We start from the raw sequence: 21,419 nt of genomic DNA on the forward strand, positions 1-21,419 counted from the left end.
GCGCAGTATAAAGACGTAACATGGTGTCAACAGCCCCTGCTCAATACAACTGACAGCGTTCGCCTGAATATGATACTGTTTGCGAAAAGATATTGTCAATTCATCATGCAGTATTAGAGTACGATGGGTAATCATTCGTTGCTTTTGCGGTTATCTTTACTCTAAGAACAAACGAATTTACGTCTATGCACAACAAGCAGGCAAGCATGCATTTGCTACTCCAGATTGCTTTCCAAAATCACGACCTATTGTTACTTTTAAGCCTTGTTTTACAGAAAGTGGGAAGAAGACGGGGTTTGGGGTTTCTGGTAGATCTGAAATAAATAGTCGAAGCGTTCCTCTCCACCTCCAAAAATTTTTATGAATGAAGTATGGTCCTCATTGGTCAAAAAAAATCTTACTGTCCGATAGGTCGGAGTCAGTGGTGCAATAGGATCAAGTAAAAGAAATCATCTTCATTTCTTTAGCCAGACTGTTTTTACCGTCTGAGGAAGAATGTTTTGTAGCGATCTTTTCCAGCAGAAGCTGTTTTAGCAGGACTTAGGCCCTATGACACTTTATCGCTTAGGATTCGACTCATGAAAACTGGGTTTTAATCAATTTAGACACCTATCAGGAACGCAGCATACAGGTCACTTCCTCTACTTTGAAACTGAAACGAAAACAGACGAGGCGAGCTTCTAGGCGTTGCAAAGTCCCTTTGACACAAAGAAAATATGCAAATTGGCGCCTAACTACGTCATCCAGTTATTTAAGGCTTTACGACTTCAAATGGCCATCCCAACCCCTAGTATTTCAATTAGTTGGAAGCAAAATAACCAAGACACCATATGACGTATTGACTGGAAACAAAATTAGAGGAGAGCAAGAAAAGCAATTTTAAAAGGGTACCTTTTTTTAAAGATCCTGAATGAAATATTAATTGTATGCAGTTTATTTGCAGCCTCTTTTCTTCTGGTTTACTAATTTCTTTCCACCTCCTTAATGGTATATCTTTTATGCTTGAAAGAACAGGCTTTAATGCATTCCTTCGAACGTAGTACCCGAAAGTTTGAGACAGTGTCGATCCACGAGGAATCCTCAACCAGGATTACAACCAATAGTGAAATACTTCACAAAATAACCTTTTCAAGTTAATGAGATATATCTTGTTATAACGTAAGATGCTTAAATGTTGATCGTGTACCTAACAAACCTTCATGTAATATCAAGTTTTTCTCACTATAGAAAACATGTAAGTTTCCCACCCCTTTGTCTGATCCACTGGAGACATTAATAGTCGGATGTAGTGCTGCTCCTTGATGTTATAAATCCATGCCCACATTGGAACTTGTTGTTTCGTCCCCCTTTTATAAGAGCCGTGTACCCTTCAAACAGGTACTAGTTCAACCTCAGTCCTCTCAATACACAACTGGAAAATACCTTACGTGCCACCCACAATTATTCTTCTAGAACGCCGAGTTCCCAATTTTGCAGTTTAAGACATATATTAGTGCCTATCACGCAATCCGTCCGCTGTATTTCTCCGCACAGAAGTTTTCAATATATGAGAGTGAGGATTCAAAGTACTTTAGCATAGTATGAAACTGAACACTGAAGAGGATAACCTATCAAGTATGGAGGGAACTTCACAACTAATAAACAAGAATCTCGACAAATATTTGGAAAAGAACAAAATTTCGCACAAAACCTCGAAAAATAGGATTGGGAGTGAAAATGGTGACGTTACTAATTCAACAGAAGATAACCACCCTCTAATGGATGAAGGAACAGCATCAATGCTTTGCACGGGTATCCCTAAAGAAGGGGGTTCGTGCTCAAATGAAGAAGAGGATTCTGGCTCAGGCGTAGAAGAGAATTCAGATGAAGCTGAAGAAGAGTCTACAAAGGCCTACGGTGAGTTAGTTGCAGTCTTACAAAACTATAACATATCACTAAGCGTATTAGATGAGCCTCAGACGAAAAGTTGGCTTGAAAAATACACTGGCGTCTACAGAAGTTCTTGGCATAGTTAATAATATAAAATGCGTCATTATTGTGAGTTAGGAGAATAATTTTAGGAAGGGGTCAGAATGAAGAAGAGCTTATGGAAAGCAGCAGGGTTGTTGAGACATAAACGATATTTTCTTGCAGTCCAGTACACGGTCTGTTCGTGAAATATATATATACGCTACCAGAGAATATCTATATTATCGTGGAACCCAAAAGCAAACTGACTATTCCTTTCTTTCTTTTTCTCGTATCTTGAATTGTTCCTTTCATTGAACCAACGCCTGATGTGAAAGAAACAAATGAGCAAACGGAAAAGTGAACTAAGATTTTATCAGTGCTCAAATTCTTTGAAGGTAAATTAAAGAGGACGAGATCCGTTTTGCCTCGACTTAGGTTTGTCAGATTTTGCCGCAGACACCAACGAAAACAGATCGAAGGTCAAGTAGTTGTACTTTTCGAGGTTGGTACGACTTTTGTTGGTTACTATGACTTATTGGGTCTTTAGTTCATATTCGAATCGTAATCACATACGTTCAAGGGGTTATCAGTACTGATTTTTATATGCACACAAGTGTGGTACAAGCAAGAAAAGTTTCTCCCTCATTCCCTATCTTCCGGAATCCGTTGACCTTCCTTGGTGGTCATCTATATTCTCTGCTGTCAACCTTATCTGCCATATATGATGAAATAGAATAATCAAGAAGCGATTATAATAAAATTTTGGACTACTCACTGCACATCATGGGTAATAAAACTGAACTCGATAGCCTCTGTCGTATTATGGTGCACGTATGACCACTGAGGCCCAACCAATTGTGTTTGTTTTACATAAAAAACATAAAATACACAAGAAGGGTCTACAATATTCAACTTAAGAGGCGAAACTTTGTACTACTGAAGTGTCACTTATTATCGAAAACATTCAAGCAAAAATTGAAAGTGAATTCTGAAAAAATCAGACAAGGTTTCCAGATAGACCCCGCATAAAATGAATTGACATTAAATAGTTAAACACGTCTTTATAAACTTTTTATTTCTTTGGGTGTACTCTATACACTATGTAAAGCAATCAGGATGTTTCATATTTTTTGCAAAAATAACTTCCAAATACTTCTGGCGGCCTGTATACCATTATTATCCAGCTCTCTGCACTGTCTTTCATACCTATTAAATTCTTCAAGACCAAGCTTGTCTTGAGACTTTAACAGTCCCTTCTGTGCGACTTCACTATTAAATTCAGGATGCCCTTGAAACGTCAGTACTTTATTTTGCTTATAGAACCCTTGATGGGGACATTTCTCGCTTGACGCCCAATTTTGGTACCCCTCTGGGACATCGAACACACAGTCACTATGAACTTCAGAAAGATTTAATTCTTGGGTACCAAATAACTCTTGGCCTACTAGGTTCAATCTCAACGGTACGACCCCACCTTCGAAGCCTTTTGGGTTCCGACCAACAGAGCTGCCTAACGCAGCTGCAATAACTTGGTGGCCAAAACATATTCCTGCGACAGGTGGATATTCAATCTTGCTGGTTAGCATCTTCTTCAATAAACTCCTTAACTTAATAATCCATTTAATTTCTTTGTCAAAAGAATCATATTTTGAACCAGTGATGTATACGCCCAAATATTCATCTTTTTGAAAATTCGACAATTGAGGAAACACATCATTTTGCACATGGAAGACTTCATAGTCCACTTCATCTTTAACACATTCCAGCTTCTTAGTTTGTTCCAATAGATTGATAGCCATGTCAACAAAATTGCCCCAAGGTTTACTCCATTCGTTATCTTCATCTGTATAAAGAATAGCTATTTTCTTTACTGTCATTTTTAGTGTTTCTTTGAATTTTTTGAAATAATTTAGTACTCAAATATGTTAATGCAACCTTTTTTTTCAATATCAACAATAGGTTATTTAAACTATGTCAGTTATCGATGTGTAAATAAAAACCTTATCTTCCTTTTTTCATGCGCAACATATCTATCGCTGCCACCTTTCCGCGCGTTGACACTTAAGTGATAGAAAAAGAAAACACCCTGTAGTGAGTGATACTAAAAAAACTGCATACCGATCATAAGGTTTTATGTTCGTTTTTCACTATTTCGTATGAGCCATTGGCAATATATTTTAACCTGCCCTCATCGGCTAGAGCACTTAAATACTGTTCTAGTTGTTGGAGACTGACCCGGTTATATCCCCAATCTTTTGGCACCGTGATTTTCAAAAACGAATGGATTTTATTAAGTTTCATGGCACCTAAGTTAGCCAGCATTCCTTCGATGAATGGCAAACTTCTTTGTAACGTTAACTCACATTTTCTCTCTGCTTCAGATTCATTACGTAGGCCACGGTTATTATTCTCAGTCTCCATTGGGATGTCTTTATGTACTTTGTCAAAATCTGTCTCGCAATTCTCTATGACGGAATAAACTCCGTTCTCTTTTGAAATCACGCCTTTTTGGATCCAAAAATCTAACAAATGAACGAGTCTTGGAGGTGTAATATTTAGCGAGTCGGATAGTTGCTCCAATGTCAAAGAAATCGATTTATTATCCGTAGAGTCAAACTGATTTATTACGCTGCATTGTTCTAAGGAAACATCCAGCACTAATTTCCTACCATCCTTGAAGTTTAACTCTATTTCTACTTTTCCTTGGTCTTTGCACAGTTGTAACTTCCTTCCAGGTTTCAACTGTGAATATACATCAGAATACTTCTGTAGCTCTTTTTTCAAATGTATTGGTAGATGAAATGTTAGTTCGTTGGAACTCTGCATATCACAGTTATATTTCCAGTATAACAGCGAAATGAATTTCGGAAATATTGCTGGATCTAATCCAGCAACTTCATGCATTTTGCGGCACAACTCTTCGCTGCATTTAATATCCCAGAGCATTACATCAATGCTATTAAGATTGGATTGATCTGCATCTGCTGAGGGAGCAGTTGTTTCGGGCAGTCCTAATATGCCGTTTGTTATATAGTTGACGTGACTTGTTTCTCTAAATTTGACTACTTTTTCCCTTATCAACTTCAAACATTGTGTCCATTTATCATCCAATTTATAGAATTTCAGAGTGAACAATCTATCAGTCAACAAATTTCGAAATTCTGATATAAAGAATTCTCTCGATTCAAAAAGATCTAAAAGTACTTCAAATAAATTTGTTTTGATACAACTTGATTTAACACTACCAGGAATCATGTCATTAGGCTCTGGTACCCAAGTTAAGTAATAATTAAGTATATGTTGATAGATCATCGTTTGACTTGTCGGGGAAGGTCCATTTTTTCCTTTGACCTTGAGATTCCATAGAAAGGGGCCTTTTTTATTTTTATTTCTTTTCATGACATTCGTAAATTGGCTGATATCAGAATCATGCAAAGTATCTACAAGTGAGATTAACGCCTTAATATCTACTTTAAAAGTAATCTTCTCCTTTAGTTCTTCTTCAGGCAAGTCCAACATTGCATATAGTAATAAGTCTACTAAGTGTTTACGCTCCTGAAAATATGGTTTGACAAATGTAGTTATCGAGTGTAAACATCTTCCTGTTGGATCTAAGACCAAAAACGCTTTAATAGTTTTGACATATCTCAACAAAGCATCCACCGTAGTAATGCTAGGGTTTAGAATGTATTTTTTAAAATCCGACAGGAATGTTGTTACGATATTCGCATAATCCTTGAAATCTTTCATAATTTTCTTCAATTCCAATAACGTAACTTTCGAGTTAGGATAAGCCAGGACGCATATATCAAAAATTTCTTTTGTTCTTATCCTGAGGAAATTCGATTCAAAACAGTTGAAAACTGTAGTGGTCAATTCATGATCATCCTCGGGGCAGCCGATCAATTTGGAGAATTGAGACCAGTATTGATTGATGAATTTATTGAACGTTTCCATAATCATAAACCTTTTATTCCATACTCCACTCATGGTATCTTCACAAAATTTGTTGATTTTGTTGAAAAGAGCATTCACTATCAATTCCATCGAGGATAATGAACCGTCCGCGGAGTTAAGCCATTGTATTAAATTATCAGCAAGGTCAAAATCATCATCCATTATTAATTTATCCAATCTTGTTCTTAAATTGTTTTTAAACTTCATATTTCTATTTAACAAGTAATGCCTTAATGAATTAAGTTCGAGGGACCAACCGTTGATGTCTAGATCAAAAATAGGTACGTAACGTAACGGAAATTCATAATAATTCTCCCATCGTTGAATATCTTTTAAATAGTTGATATTTTCAAAATGTGAAAAAAAATGATAGCGAACTTGGAAAATGTAATACTCTTTCAGCGTCGATAAAAGTTGTAGTTGCAACTCTTTGTTTGTATTGCCCTCATTAACTATTGAATTGCTTGTTTGTCCAGTATTTACCACGCTATATGGGGAAGTAGACGCACTATTAGGGAACAGTACCTTAATGATATTTTTAATACGGAGACTTGGGGGGCGTAGCTGATGGTTACTCTTGGGATCGTTAGGGCTCGTCCATATGAGTAAAGAGTTCAAATCATCCGCGATAGTCGTGTGAAAGATGTAAGAAGAAAGTGTTTGCAACTCATCCGTAATAACTTTTAAATCTCGAGTTGGAGCAATCTGATATGACATAACGCAACAACTTAACTATTTGCCATAAAGATATACAATTCCGCAAGAATCGGTTTTCGTTTAGTTTTCTATATTCTAGTCCTTTTATTATTACTGTTTTTGTAACCAAAGGTTTGAAAATTTGGGATGCTTAAAGAACATGCGCAATAACGTACAAATAAGGTAAGAAAAGAAAATCGTGTCAGCCGGTATTATATATGGAACATGGTATGTATTTGTTTTATTTTTTTCAACTGACAGGCTCTTCGAATACTAACACTCTATTGGTAAGAGGCGCTCTCTATGTGATTCATTACAGAGTAATAAGACAAGAGAAAAAGGAGTAAGTCCGGAACAAAAGGCGATTGAATCATTCACCTCGCTGACCAAATGCGACCTTAACGTTTCTAGGAAGTACTTACAGCGTAATCATTGGAATATCAATTATGCGCTCAATGATTATTACGACAAGGAAATAGGGACGTTTACTGACGAGGTCTCGACCCCGGTTCACCCAATCGTATACCCCAAGGAACTGGTACAGCTTTTCGAGCACTACAGCAATAACAGCTTGTTTGATATAGACTCACTGATTAAATTCATTGAAGATTTGGGTTACAATCTAGAAAATATAACAACGTTATGCTTAGTCCATTTACTAGGGTATACGAAACTAGAAGAACCTTTGAGACGGGAGCAGTTTCTGTCAAAATGGTTTATAGAGGGTTGTTCTACAATTTTAGACATGCAAGAGTGTATGAAACGATTGGACATTAAATTACGTCAAAACTTGCAATATTTCACCCTGATCTATAACTATACCTTCCATTTACTTCTGGACTCGTATCGGAAAGACATAGATATAAACGAATGTATTCAATATTGGAAGCTCTTTTTTCGACCAGAGTACCCAGTATCTATAGAACAAAACCTGCTAGAGGCATGGTTTCGTTTCCTTCACGATGAGGGGAAAATGATGATAAATAAGGATACATGGCAAATGTTACTTGTGTTTTTCAAAAAATATTCTACCGTGAGGGAAATAATGGACGACTATGACGAAAGTGCAGCCTGGCCATTCATTATCGATGAGTTCTACGAGTATCTGCAAGATCAGCAATGAACATGTTTTCATACAAGTAAACATACTCTGCTATTACAATTGCATAAACTTAATTACCCTTCCAAATTATCGACGGGAATAAGACGGAGATAAAAACGCGATGAGCTGTGGAAAAATTTTCAGGAAATTTTCATTTTCCACTCTATAGATATACATAATGTATAAAACCTTAAGCATACCAGAGAGTAGACAGTAGAAAGGTCAGTGAAGTTCGGGATAAGTGCTATTATGGTTAAATCATACCAACGTTTCGAGCAATCTGCATCTTTCGGTGTAATAGCGTCCAACGCCAACTGTGTTTGGTTACCTGCGTCATCCAGAACTAAGAGTGGTAGTGGGCCGGGACAATTGATCACGAGCGCCCTTGAGAACGTTAATGTATGGGATATTAAAACTGGAGATTTGATGAGTACATTATCTGATGGCTTGCCTCCAGGTGCGTCTGACGCCAGGGGTGCCAAGCCTGCAGAATGTACGTATTTGGAAGTACATCAAGATACGGATTTGTTAGCCGTTGGGTACGCAGATGGTGTCATTAAAGTTTGGGATTTGATGTCCAAGACTGTGCTTTTGAACTTCAACGGCCACAAAGCAGCCATAACATTGTTACAATTTGACGGGACCGGCACACGATTGATTTCTGGTTCCAAGGACTCTAATATCATTGTGTGGGATCTTGTTGGTGAAGTAGGTCTTTATAAACTCAGATCACACAAGGATTCCATCACTGGATTTTGGTGCCAAGGAGAAGACTGGTTGATCAGCACTTCCAAAGATGGAATGATCAAGTTATGGGATTTGAAAACACAACAGTGTATTGAGACACATATTGCACATACTGGGGAGTGTTGGGGCCTTTCAGTAAAAGATGATTTACTAATCACAACTGGTACAGATAGCCAGGTAAAACTTTGGAAGTTGAATATTGAGAATGACAAATTAGGGGGAAAATTAACCGAAATGGGTACTTTTGAAAAGCAAAGTAAGCAACGTGGGTTGAAGATTGAATTCATAACAAACACATCCGATGGAAATTCTTTTTTCTACATTCAAAACGCTGATAAAACTATTGAAATTTTTAGGATTAGGAAAGAAGAAGAAATAGCAAGAGGTTTAAAGAAAAGAGAGAAGAGATTAAGAGAGAAAGGTTTAACAGATGAAGAAATTACAAAATCTATTAAAGATTCCTATTCCTCGCTTATTTTGCATCCTTTTCAAACCGTAAGATCACTGTATAAAATAAAATCTGCATCATGGACAACAATCACAAGTTCCAAATTAGAATTGGTGTTGACCACGTCTAATAATACTATAGAATATTACTCCATTCCATATGAAAAAAGAGAGCCAACCAGTCCTGCCCCCCTTAAGACCCATACGATCGAATTGCAAGGACAACGAACGGATATGCGCAGTATTGATATTAGTGATGATAACAGGTTGTTAGCTACAGCATCCAATGGTTCATTGAAAATCTGGAATGTAAAAACGCACAAATGTATCAGAACTTTTGAATGTGGATATGCGTTAACTTGTAAATTTTTGCCAGGTGGGTTATTAGTAATTCTGGGGACAAGAAACGGGGAGTTGCAACTCTTTGATCTAGCATCCTCAAGTCTTTTGGATACCATTGAGGATGCGCACGATGCTGCAATTTGGTCTCTAGATCTAACGTCTGATGGTAAAAGATTGGTAACCGGATCTGCGGATAAAACCGTCAAATTTTGGGATTTCCAAGTTGAGAATACCCTAGTGCCAGGTACTAAGGATAAGTTCCTACCCATTTTAAAATTGAACCATGATACAACTTTGGAATTAAATGACGACATATTAAGTTTACGAATCTCTCCAGATGATAGGTACCTTGCCATTTCATTGCTAGATAACACTGTTAAGGTATTCTTTTTGGATTCAATGAAGTTTTACTTAAGTTTATATGGGCATAAATTACCTGTACTATCTATTGATATCTCATTCGATTCTAAGATGATCATCACATCCTCAGCTGATAAAAATATCAAAATTTGGGGCTTAGATTTTGGTGATTGTCACAAATCTTTATTTGCCCATCAGGACTCCATTATGAGCGTTAAGTTCCTACCAGAATCGCACAATTTTTTCAGTTGTTCCAAAGATGCAGTGGTGAAATATTGGGACGGTGAAAAGTTTGAATGTATTCAAAAACTATACGCTCATCAAAGCGAAGTTTGGGCATTAGCAATTTCTACCGATGGTAGCTTTGTTGTTTCTTCATCCCATGATCACAGTATAAGAATTTGGGAGGAAACGGAAGATCAGGTATTCTTGGAAGAAGAAAAAGAGAAGGAACTTGAAGAACAGTATGAAGATACGTTGCTAACTTCTTTAGAAGAAGGAAATGGTGATGATGCATTCAAAGGCGATGCAACAGGCGAAAGTGTTGACGATGAAGTATCTGGAGTTCATAAACAAACGCTGGAATCGTTAAAGGCTGGTGAAAGATTGATGGAGGCATTAGACTTAGGGATTGCCGAAATTGAAGGTATTGAAGCATATAGCAGGGATATGAAGTTATGGCAAAGGAAGAAGTTAGGTGAAGCACCAATAAAACCACAAGGCAACTCTGTCTTGATTGCCGTAAATAAGACGCCTGAACAATATATTATGGATACTTTGTTAAGAATAAGATCCTCTCAGTTAGAAGATGCATTGATGGTTATGCCATTCTCTTATGTCCTAAAATTTTTGAAGTTTATTGATTCAATTATGCAAAATAAAAGTTTGTTGCACTCTCACCTACCATTAATTTGTAAAAACTTGTTTTTCATTATCAAGTTTAATCATAAAGAACTGGTTTCTCAGAAAAATGAGGAATTGAAATGTCAAGTAAGTAGAGTGAAGACTGAATTAAGAAATGCATTAAAATCTACCGAGGATGATTTAGGATTTAATGTTCAGGGTCTCAAATTCATTAAACAACAATGGAATCTAAGACACAACTACGAATTTGTTGATGAATATGATCAACAGGAAAAAGAGAGTAATGGCGCAAGAAAGAGATTTTTCGAAACGGTTGTGTAATAAAACTGTTATCTTAAATAATATCCGCATTCTCCTCCTTTTTACATTTTAAAAAGATAGATTAAAATATTTGTATACTATACAATCACGAATATAAAAATTAACACTCAAACTACCTTTTGAAATAATAGATTTATTCAGGTGACGGTGTTTGAGTAATTTATACCTTTTTGCTACTGTTTTCGGTTTTGCTAAGTTTCCCCTGAGGTTGTTCATAACAAGTGTAAAACTATACATCATGCATCTTTTTGGTAATGAATAATCGCTTACGCTAATAAAATATGCACTGAAACTTATGCCCATTTCCCCAGTAGAGCCATTAAAGCAGCTCCGCAACACATGATGAAATAAGCGCTAAGCATCTTCTTGAGACCACCGGGACCTTTGAATTGATTTGAATATAAGAATTCATGAGCCATTAACTCCACCAGCCCAGTATAAATTAGGATACCTGATGATATCGAGTCGAAAACACCATTAGCAATTAATGCTTTTCTGGAACCGGGAATCCAAGAGTGTCTCACACCAATACCTACTGCGACTGCTATGGGGGACGTCAGTGTGAAGGCCAACCCCATCAACCAAGGCGTATATCTTTTGCTTTCCGGCCAATTCGTTTCTGCAACCCTTGTACCAAGACCTAACCCTTCAAACATTTGGTGGAAAGTCAAAACAATGAACAAAGTTTCAAACTCTTCGCCGGCAACAGACAGCGAAAGACCCACGAATACAGAATGGAAAATGATACCAAACTCTAGAATAAATACAGCAAGCATCTGATTTAAATATTGCTCTTTATCTTCCTCCTCGATTCGTGTACCTAACTGGGAAGCATCTTGATGATCATTTTCGTGAGAAAAGTGGTCTTTTCCAGGTACAGAAGGGATATTTGTTGCATGAGAGCTCATTGGAAATAGTTCATTAGCAATTGATTCTGTATTTCCGGCTTCAAGATCATAATTAGTGATATTTGAGCTGGGTTCTTTCTCCTTTATAGGAGTCGCACCAATCTCTTCATTTCTGGTAGTATAGGGGGTCTTGTTGTTATGAATGAAGTAAACGGCTTCATTGTTGAAAGATGCAGGTTGCGAGTCAATATTGCTTACGGCAAGGTCGGAACTTGGAACATCCACATCGATACTAGTATTTTCCCCATGGTCACCATGATCATGGCCCAGTGTTTTCGCTACATAATAATGCGTAATGATCTCAGTGAAAAAAAGCAGGAAAAGTGACATTAAGCAGATTCCGAAAGCCCACGGATATTCAGCAAACGTACCACCAAGACATTCATCCCCCAGAGCTTCAGCTGCGGGTTGTAAAAGATGAACAAAGGCCGTTGCTACAATAACACCAGAACCGAAGAACTTCGCTATAAAAAAACACCAATTTGGTAGCCTTATGAACGAATAGCGTGATGACAAAATTGGGAAGTAAACTCCCAATCCTGACGATATCAGTATGATGAATACTGCCAAAATTCGAAGACCTGCATGTCCATTATAGTCATTGGAAGCTTGACAACTATCTGTGGAGTCATCCCTCACTATAAGATCAATCATATTTCCAATATGCGGTATCACTTAAAAAGGGCTACTGCGTTTCTTTGGATAATGCACCGTTAAATTCTCAGATTTCGATTAGCGATTTGCCTCCGATCTAACCAACAGGGTATATGATTGAATAACCACACATCATATATAATTGGTATATGGATTGTGCAACCTAAAACGTTGCGTCATTTAAGTTGTCCTCCACACTATATTTTACCCAAGGATACGTGAAGTTACTATATAGTAGCTGAAGGGCATTATACCCTAAAGGTTGTGGAAAATTTTTCGTTCTCGAAAGATCCGTAGACAACCTTTAGGGTTATATCACCCTGAACGAGCCATCAGTGCCCTTTTTTGATCCATCAAGACTACGGTAGTGTACATCATAAAGAAGTAAATGTATTATTAATACTGGTATTATTATTTATTGCGTAAACCTTATGCACAGATAAATACTCGTCAGAGACCGACACTTTCGTTCGAAGGGGTAGGACTCGGATTTTTTTCATATGGCGCCGTGGATGGTGGTGGATCCAATAATCCGTGTTTCCGCATATCATCTCGCAGCTGTTGTTCCATTTTCATTAGGACACTTCCATCTTTGTCTCGGGCAATAGTTTCTTTCACGGGACTTGTCTCATATGGGCTGTCAAGTAGGCTCTTTTTGGGTGATATATGCTTCTTGCTGATAGAATGCTCTAGTTTTTTACCACCCGTGCAAACCATCCGACTTCTGTGCACCATTAGGGCGTCTTCCCTGTTAAATCTCTTTCCGCATGGGCAAATAAATTTCTTGGCGTTATGGGAAATCTTGTGTCTTATTAAATCATGATTGCGGACAAATGCTTTTGCGCAACCGGGGAAGTCGCATGCGTATGGTCTGTCTTGTAAGTGTGTTTGAATGTGGGACCTTATATTGTATCTGCGTTTGAATACTTTGCTGCAGTTAGGATACAGGCACTCGAAAAGTTTATCGGGTAGTTCCTTAACATACTGGTCAATGGTACCCGGAGGCAGCGTTGTTGGCTTCTTCGTGATTTTCATAGGTGATGTTCTAGGTATTATTTCGCCTGGAGGGGGAGGAGTAATGTCCAAAGTAGGGCTTTTATGAGGATTCCGTGCAATAGGTGGTGCTCGCGTACGACAATCCATCTCATTCTGGCTGTCTCTTCGTATTGGTGTCTTAATTTCCAGCTGATGTTCTGTTAAATCTGGTGCGTTTAAAAGAGGATCTAGATTATTTCTGTCCTTTGGTAAGACTTTAACGGGTGTATGTTGAAATATATGCTTTTGTGGTAGAGAAGTTTTAATTGGTGTGTTATTGCTGGAACCCGGAATTGGAGGTAATATGGTGGATGATGGCAAAGCGTTTCCGTTTCTAGCCATTGGGATCTGGGTATTTCGCATGTGGATGGGTTCAGTATCATCTTGTAATTGTGAAATAGTCGAGACTGTGGAAACTGCAGATTCTCTTTTTTTATGAATAGGTGATAACTGTGTTCTAGGTGTGAACGTGCTAGCGAGATATCGGTCATCCCTGTTTTTATCGGCAATGAGGAGAAATGGTGATCTCAAACCGTTTCCACTTATCCTTGGAGAGGTACTAATTTCACCTGGAGAAGTCTTTTCAAACAGTCGGGAAATGTTGTCGCCTGTATTGATTCTCTTACTATTATCGTTTTTGTCCCTATTGTTGTACTCATAATCATATGCAAGAGTATTCATATTTAAATCATAATTCTGTGGAGAAAATGAGAGCAATTCAGAATCTCTTAAGTAGGCGCTGTTAGAGGGAAATAGGTTCAACTCGTTACTTTCTGGGCTTTTATTCGGATATCTGTTCCTACGGTATTTTCTGGATGGGGAACCATTCATTGATGTATTGGACATAGGAGGAGATATTAATGTCGGTGGGGGGAATTGATACCCTCCATTTGCAGAGTTTGTCGTGACGATTATAGCATTATCCTTTGTTCTACTGTTTTGCATCGCTGGTGTCTTTAATATTACTGGTGATCCGGGTTTGGAGTTGGACTTTGCAGTCCCAGATACTAATTTTTGAGCCACTTCTTCTTGTTCTTCCAATACTCTTCGCAATTTTTCTTGCTGTAACTGATTATCTCTTAACTGCTTCTCCAATTTTTCGTTCACTTCTTTTTGTTTCTCAAGCGCAATCCTTAGCTCCTCCTGCTGTTTTAGCAAGACCTGACTTAAATAGCTATTTTCACCATCCTTTTCCCTTATTTGGGCAAAATCCTCATTATTGGCTTTTGCAGTCTGGGTTTTAAATTCGTTTATGAGTTCCATAGGTTGAGGGTCTTTTGACATGTTTAGAATAGATTGCTGCAAACTGGAGATACTCAATGTTTTATTGTGACCAAGAAATCCGAATATTGCTGTGCCACTTAGACCTCTCTTATGTGATGACATTGATTTCTTGCTATAGTGAGAAAATTTATTGTTGTCATCACCAAAACTCCAAGCGCTGTCCATATTTTTTTTATCACAAAGGTCATCACCAGCCCTAGGGGAAGGTACTAAAGGAATATCTAGGTCTCTCAGCTCTTGAGTCAACAGGTCATCAATGTTATAGTAGTCCATTCCTATCAAGTTATCAAGACCATTGGCATTATCATTATTCAAAGGATAATTTTCGGATTGCGGTATGTTAGCATTGACATTATCAGGATGTTGATTATAGTCTTCATCTTGAAGGTCCTTCACGAAGCCCGAGGAGCTTATGTACCACGGATCAGCAACGTTATCCATATTTTATACTAGCACTAAATTATTGTAATAGTAAGTTCTTTTTTTATTTTTCCTCGTGTTTTTATCTTGTTGTTTCTTCCTCCTGATACTTTAATTGATTGTTTGTTTTTTCTCTGTAACGTAGTTTTTAGTTGTTAGGTACAATGCGGAGAGAGGTTGTTATAAGTATACGTACACTATAAAATCTTCAGAAAAAGAGAATGAACAATATAATTGCCAGTAAACAAACAGCACCCCTCCTTAATATCTGCCCGTTAATGGTTAAACGTTTTCTGAAATTGATTTACTGGCTACCAAGCATCCTTAACCTTTACGTGCAAACCAAAAGAGTCCTGAAATTTTCCCAAACTGCATATGTTTACATTTTGCCGTTTCTAGATGTTTCCGTATATGGTGATATTAGTGTTTAGTTTATGAACCACTTTTTACGTCCAGACCCCATGGGCGGCTATTCCTCGAACATCTTTAAGTAAATGGAATTTTAATAGAGTGGCGGTTCTCATCACAATTTATAGAGTTAACGAAGAGCTCCAACTGGTATGCGGATTTATTGTTCAGTAGCATGAGTGCTCCCATGGTCTCGTTAAGTTGCTGATAACGCTTGAGCGTGACTTGTGAAGCCTTGCTAGCTACGGCAATTGAAATATGTAAACTGTGCAGGTTTACAATCAGCTCTTGATAGTCCGGAATTCTTGATTTCTGAAGTGCTTCTCCTATTATGGTTTGGAAAGGAGAAAGGTGTGTTCTATTGCAGCGCCCCGAGACAGGGAGACCGAGGTACAACGTATTGGCCTGTTCTGATATATACAATTTTGGATATGGGCAAATTTCGAGTGTAAAGGGAGATATTCTATGGTTTTGTAAACCATTATGTATTTCATGGATAAAAGTCTGTCTTTGCTCTTCAGTTTCGAATAGCAGCGATCGTGTTAAGGAAATGTGTAAGGGCTTGGGGGCTCCCAAATGCGAGATGAATAGCGGATCAAAATCTGGCAATTGGCTCAAATTGGTGTATTCCTGTTTCATGAACGTTTCCTTGTATTCACATATAATTTGTTGAAGTTGTCGACGAATCGCTGGAGTTGGACGCCACTCAAAATAGGTAAATGAACGCCAAAATCGACCTATATGCATATCTTGCAATTCGTACTTTTGTAGGTTCGGTGTGATATGATACTTAGATATAACTGAATCTGGAATTGCAGGTAAATCAGTGCAGCCTGCTTCCTCTATGTTACTTTTCTCTGCGTTTTCAACTTGGGCTTCAACTTCGTCGACACTTTCACTTTCGGTATCACTACCGTCACTGCTAGAATAATCTATAGATATGAATTCCATGAGCTCAAGGATGTTGAAAAGTACGGCAGCTTCTCTCACTATGAGCACCACTCTAGTAGACATCCTCTTGCTTTTAGTTTTTCTAGAATAATATTCACATGGTAGTTTATTTTTCTTCGTTGCCCACCGGCCGGTTAAACTCAAAACGGCAGAGTTGAACTGGCCCTTTGGTTGTTGGGATAACTAAATGGATAAGTCATAGCACTAGCACAGCATTATATAATTTTTGAATTGCCTTTATAGACTATACAGACGTAGATACACACGTAAAAACTAGATTAAAAAATGGTATCAGAGTCGCGTCAAGGAAGTGCGAAAAGTTATTCGGTGGGTTACCAAGCAAGGTCCAGATCGAGTTCTCAAAGAAGGCATTCGTTGACACGTCAACGTTCTTCTCAAAGATTAATTAGAACTATTAGTATCGAGTCCGATGTTTCGAATATTACTGATGATGACGATTTGAGGGCTGCCAATGAGGGAGTCGCTGACCTTGAATTGAACATCTCTGAAACTGCGAATAAGGGACCAAGGAAGGCATCAGCAACAGATGCCACCGATAGTTCAGGGTCAACTTCATCGGAATATATCGAGATTCCTTTTGTTAAGGAAACATTGGATGCAAGTTTACCTCAAGATTATCTAAAGCAAGATATATTGAATCTGATTCAAAGTTTGAAGATATTCAAGTGGTATAACAATAAGAAAGTTCAACCAGTGGCTCAAGATATAAACTTGATCAAGATCTCGGGTGCAATGACAAATGCAATCTTCAAAGTTGAATATCCTAAGTTGCCATCGCTACTATTGAGAATATACGGGCCAAACATCGATAACATCATTGACAGGGAATATGAATTGCAGATTTTAGCCAGGCTTTCGTTAAGAAATATAGGCCCCTCCCTTTACGGCTGTTTTGTAAATGGTAGATTTGAGCAATTTTTAGAGGATTCAAAAACTTTGACGAAAGATGACATTAGAAATTGGAAAAACTCTCAAAGAATTGCAAGAAGAATGAAGGAGTTGCATGTAGGTGTGCCTCTTTTGAGTTCTGAGAGGAAGAATGGGTCCGCTTGCTGGCAAAAGATTAAACAGTGGTTGCGCACGATTGAAAAGGTCGAACAATGGGTAAAAGACCCCAAAAATGCCGAGAAATCCTTGCTATGTGAGAATTGGGCCAAGTTTATTGACATCGTTGATAGATATCACAAATGGCTTATTTCACAAGAACAGGGCATGGAGCAGATTAACAAAAACCTCGTGTTCTGCCACAATGATGCTCAATACGGTAATTTACTTTTTACAGCTCCCGTGATGAACACACCGAGCCTATACACAGCACCTTCATCTACATCACTGGTTTCACAATCGAGTTCCTTGTTTCCGTCGGATTCTAACATCATAGTGGATGATATCATTAACCCACCTAAACAAGAACAAAGTCAAGACTCGAAACTAGTTGTCATTGATTTTGAGTATGCAGGTGCCAATCCCGCAGCGTACGATCTAGCAAACCATCTTTCCGAGTGGATGTATGATTATACCAATGCCAAAGCTCCACATAAGTGTCATACGGATAGATATCCAGATAAAGAGCAGGTTTTGAATTTTTTATACTCTTATGTTTCTCATCTAAGGGGTGGAGCTAAGGAACCTATAGACGAAGAGGTTCAAAGACTCTACAAATCAATCATTCAATGGAGACCCACCGTACAACTCTTTTGGTCGCTCTGGGCCATCCTACAAAGTGGCGAGTTGGAAAAGGAAGAAGCTCTCTACGCCTCGGCCAGAGAAGAAATTGGACCCAACGGATTAAAATATATCATCAAGACTGAACCTGAATCCCTTGAAGACCTTGTTGAAAATGAAGACGAACCTGAAGCTGGCGTCAGCATTGACACGTTTGATTATATGGCTTACGGCCGCGACAAGATTGCAGTCTTCTGGGGCGACCTCATTGGTTTAGGCATAATCACCGAAGAAGAATGCAAAAATTTTAGCTCTTTCAAATTCCTAGATACTAGCTATTTGTAATGCGTGTACGATCCCCTTCAACAAAGGCCAGGGAAAGAAAGCCAGCAATAGCACCATTATTTCTCTTTTTTACTGTCGCTAATACCTGTATGGTTGCAACCAGGTGAGAATCCTTCTAATGCATACTTTATGCGCTTACACGTCTTGCGCCCCTTGGGAAAAATTGGTACTTACCATTAATGCATACCGCATGCGTTTATGGGAAAAGCATTGATATCCAAAGGTCGCGTTTCTTTTGGACTATCCAATATGTAAACCTGTATTAAGTTAAGGTTATGTCAGAAACATGTTGCAAGAAATGCATTATGCAAATTGTGATCATGACGAACTCTCGAAAGAAATTTCATATGATGAGACTTCGGTAATGCAGCGGGACTTGCTAGAAGAACTTGTATATAAGAGCTGTCATTCTCGATCAATATAAATTAGGGAATTGTTTCTCTTATTATATTATTTACTTTTTATATCCTCAATCTCATAGAGAACATCGCACCACAATAATAAGAAAAACACAATGTCTGAAATAACTTTAGGTAAATATTTATTCGAAAGATTGAGTCAAGTTAAGTGTAACACCGTCTTCGGTTTGCCAGGTGACTTTAACTTGTCCCTTTTGGATAAGCTTTATGAAGTTGAAGGTATGAGATGGGCTGGTAACGCCAACGAATTGAACGCTGCTTACGCCGCTGACGGTTACGCTCGTATCAAGGGTATTGCTTGTATTATCACCACCTTCGGTGTTGGTGAATTGTCTGCTTTGAATGGTATTGCCGGTTCTTACGCTGAACACGTCGGTGTTTTGCACGTTGTTGGTGTTCCATCCATCTCTTCCCAAGCTAAGCAATTGTTGTTGCATCACACCTTGGGTAACGGTGACTTCACTGTTTTCCACAGAATGTCTGCCAACATTTCTGAAACCACTGCTATGGTTACTGACATTGCTAACGCTCCAGCTGAAATTGACAGATGTATCAGAACTACCTTCACCACCCAAAGACCAGTCTACTTGGGTCTACCAGCTAACTTGGTTGACTTGAATGTCCCAGCTAAGTTATTGGAAACCCCAATTGACCTATCTTTGAAGCCAAACGACGCTGAAGCTGAAGCCGAAGTCGTCAGAACTGTTATTGAAATGATCAAGGATGCTAAGAACCCAGTTATCTTGGCCGATGCTTGTGCTTCTAGACACGATGTTAAGGCTGAAACCAAGAAGTTGATTGAATTGACTCAATTCCCAGTCTACGTCACCCCAATGGGTAAGGGTGCCATTGACGAACAACACCCAAGATACGGTGGTGTTTACGTTGGTACCTTGTCTAGACCAGAAGTTAAGGAAGGTGTCGAAAATGCTGATTTGATTTTGTCTGTCGGTGCTTTGTTGTCTGATTTCAACACCGGTTCTTTCTCTTACTCTTACAAGACCAAGAACATTGTCGAATTCCACTCTGACCACATCAAGATCAGAAACGCTACCTTCCCAGGTGTCCAAATGAAATTTGCTTTGCAAAAGTTGTTGGGCGCTATCCCAGCAGTTGTCAAGGACTACAAACCTGTTGCCGTTCCAGCTAGAGTTCCATTAAACAAGCCTTCTCCAGCTAACACTCCAATGAAGCAAGAATGGATGTGGAACCAATTATCTAACTTCTTGCAAGAAGGTGATATTGTTATTGCTGAAACTGGTACTTCCGCTTTCGGTATCAACCAAACTACTTTCCCAACAGATGTATATGCTATCGTCCAAGTCCTATGGGGTTCCATTGGTTTCACTGTCGGTGCTCTATTGGGTGCTACTATGGCTGCTGAAGAAATTGATCCAAAGAAGAGAGTCATTCTATTCATTGGTGACGGTTCTTTGCAATTGACTGTCCAAGAAATCTCCACCATGATCAGATGGGGTTTGAAACCATACATTTTTGTCTTGAACAACAATGGTTACACCATTGAAAAATTGATTCACGGTCCATACGCTGACTATAACGAAATTCAAGGTTGGGACCACTTGGCTTTGTTGCCAACTTTCGGTGCTAAGGACTACGAAAACCACAGAATCGCTACTACTGGTGAATGGGACAAGTTGACTCAAGACAAGGACTTCCAAGATAACTCTAGAATCAGATTGATTGAAGTTATGTTACCAGTCTTCGACGCTCCAGAAAACTTGGTTCAACAAGCTCAATTAACTGCCTCTATTAACGCTAAACAATAAGCTAATTGACTTAAAATTCATGATTCAACGTTTGTGTATTTTTTTTACTTTAGAAGGTTATAGATGTTTAGTTAAATAATCGGCATAGATATAGTTAGTATTTTAAATTCTGATTTGATATTATAAAACTTTACTGTTTTTCTTTCTACGCAGTATTCACATTTTAAAATGCCGTCTGTTTGGAAAGTTTAGGCTTGGTCTATAATCGCATACGTTAGCATCTGATTTGTTACTTTTTTTTGTTGATTTTTAAAGAATTTCTTCACTAAAATTTTTTTAAAAAGTGTGATACTTATATACTAGAACAAAACAAAAATATATTAAACACTCTTAATTTTTCTAACAAACTGAATTTCAGTACTCAATATATCACTTGAAGCGTATCAAAGAAATCCAAATTGACACACTCATTTTACTGGCTTTTGTGCCTGTTGAAAATGTGTACTCTTACTTACTGGAAAATTATTCTTACTTACAGTATACAGTCGTCTTCGAATTCAAAACTTTTATAAAAAAATGAAAAACTTGTCTGTTTCAATGATGGTTTTATTTACTTTTTTTCTTATGTTCCGGCTATATATTGTTTAGTGTGAATTCTCTGTCATTTAGCAGCTTTGTTTAACTTAGAACGCGAAAGCTGTATGATAAAAACGAAGACATGGATAGAAATGCGAATATATCTCAAATAGAATTTCCCTAGAATAAAAGAAGATCGAGAAGAACGTTCTCTAACCGA

General features: G+C 38.1%; 10 protein-coding genes across 10 annotated transcripts; 5 read left to right on the forward strand and 5 right to left on the reverse strand.

Moving 5' to 3' along the window:
• Window positions 1-1,580: 1,580 nt before the first annotated feature.
• Window positions 1,581-2,015, forward strand: SMKI12G1910 (uncharacterized protein; the record flags this gene model as incomplete). Its single annotated transcript, XM_056224234.1, has 1 exon — window positions 1,581-2,015. One exon carries the CDS (start codon window positions 1,581-1,583, stop codon window positions 2,013-2,015), a length of 435 nt encoding a protein of 144 aa, XP_056078173.1.
• Window positions 2,016-3,071: 1,056 nt separating this feature from the next.
• SMKI12G1920 (putative amidotransferase) lies at window positions 3,072-3,827 on the reverse strand (the record flags this gene model as incomplete). The annotated part of the gene is made up of 1 exon (XM_056224235.1): window positions 3,072-3,827. One exon carries the CDS (start codon window positions 3,825-3,827, stop codon window positions 3,072-3,074), a length of 756 nt encoding a protein of 251 aa, XP_056078174.1.
• A 244-nt stretch (window positions 3,828-4,071) lies between these two features.
• APC2 (anaphase promoting complex subunit 2) lies at window positions 4,072-6,624 on the reverse strand (the record flags this gene model as incomplete). The annotated part of the gene is made up of 1 exon (XM_056224236.1): window positions 4,072-6,624. One exon carries the CDS (start codon window positions 6,622-6,624, stop codon window positions 4,072-4,074), a length of 2,553 nt encoding a protein of 850 aa, XP_056078175.1.
• Window positions 6,625-6,828: 204 nt separating this feature from the next.
• On the forward strand, window positions 6,829-7,726 carry DCN1 (NEDD8 ligase DCN1; the record flags this gene model as incomplete). The annotated part of the gene is made up of 2 exons (XM_056224237.1): window positions 6,829-6,831; window positions 6,896-7,726. The coding sequence occupies 2 exons, from the start codon at window positions 6,829-6,831 to the stop codon at window positions 7,724-7,726; spliced, it is 834 nt and encodes a 277-aa protein (XP_056078176.1).
• Window positions 7,727-7,954: 228 nt separating this feature from the next.
• DIP2 (snoRNA-binding rRNA-processing protein DIP2) lies at window positions 7,955-10,786 on the forward strand (the record flags this gene model as incomplete). The annotated part of the gene is made up of 1 exon (XM_056224238.1): window positions 7,955-10,786. The coding sequence occupies one exon, from the start codon at window positions 7,955-7,957 to the stop codon at window positions 10,784-10,786; it is 2,832 nt and encodes a 943-aa protein (XP_056078177.1).
• A 293-nt stretch (window positions 10,787-11,079) lies between these two features.
• Window positions 11,080-12,348, reverse strand: ZRT2 (low-affinity Zn(2+) transporter ZRT2; the record flags this gene model as incomplete). The annotated part of the gene is made up of 1 exon (XM_056224239.1): window positions 11,080-12,348. One exon carries the CDS (start codon window positions 12,346-12,348, stop codon window positions 11,080-11,082), a length of 1,269 nt encoding a protein of 422 aa, XP_056078178.1.
• A 450-nt stretch (window positions 12,349-12,798) lies between these two features.
• ACE2 (DNA-binding transcription factor ACE2) lies at window positions 12,799-15,108 on the reverse strand (the record flags this gene model as incomplete). Its single annotated transcript, XM_056224240.1, has 1 exon — window positions 12,799-15,108. The coding sequence occupies one exon, from the start codon at window positions 15,106-15,108 to the stop codon at window positions 12,799-12,801; it is 2,310 nt and encodes a 769-aa protein (XP_056078179.1).
• Window positions 15,109-15,573: 465 nt separating this feature from the next.
• On the reverse strand, window positions 15,574-16,446 carry USB1 (phosphoric diester hydrolase; the record flags this gene model as incomplete). Its single annotated transcript, XM_056224242.1, has 1 exon — window positions 15,574-16,446. One exon carries the CDS (start codon window positions 16,444-16,446, stop codon window positions 15,574-15,576), a length of 873 nt encoding a protein of 290 aa, XP_056078180.1.
• A 285-nt stretch (window positions 16,447-16,731) lies between these two features.
• On the forward strand, window positions 16,732-18,477 carry CKI1 (bifunctional choline kinase/ethanolamine kinase CKI1; the record flags this gene model as incomplete). Its single annotated transcript, XM_056224243.1, has 1 exon — window positions 16,732-18,477. One exon carries the CDS (start codon window positions 16,732-16,734, stop codon window positions 18,475-18,477), a length of 1,746 nt encoding a protein of 581 aa, XP_056078181.1.
• Window positions 18,478-18,991: 514 nt separating this feature from the next.
• PDC5 (indolepyruvate decarboxylase 5) lies at window positions 18,992-20,683 on the forward strand (the record flags this gene model as incomplete). Its single annotated transcript, XM_056224244.1, has 1 exon — window positions 18,992-20,683. The coding sequence occupies one exon, from the start codon at window positions 18,992-18,994 to the stop codon at window positions 20,681-20,683; it is 1,692 nt and encodes a 563-aa protein (XP_056078182.1).
• Between the last annotated feature and the right edge of the window lie 736 nt (window positions 20,684-21,419).

The sequence above is a fragment of the Saccharomyces mikatae genome (genome assembly GCF_947241705.1).
Source record: "Saccharomyces mikatae IFO 1815 strain IFO1815 genome assembly, chromosome: 12".
NCBI classification, from domain to species: domain Eukaryota; kingdom Fungi; phylum Ascomycota; class Saccharomycetes; order Saccharomycetales; family Saccharomycetaceae; genus Saccharomyces; species Saccharomyces mikatae.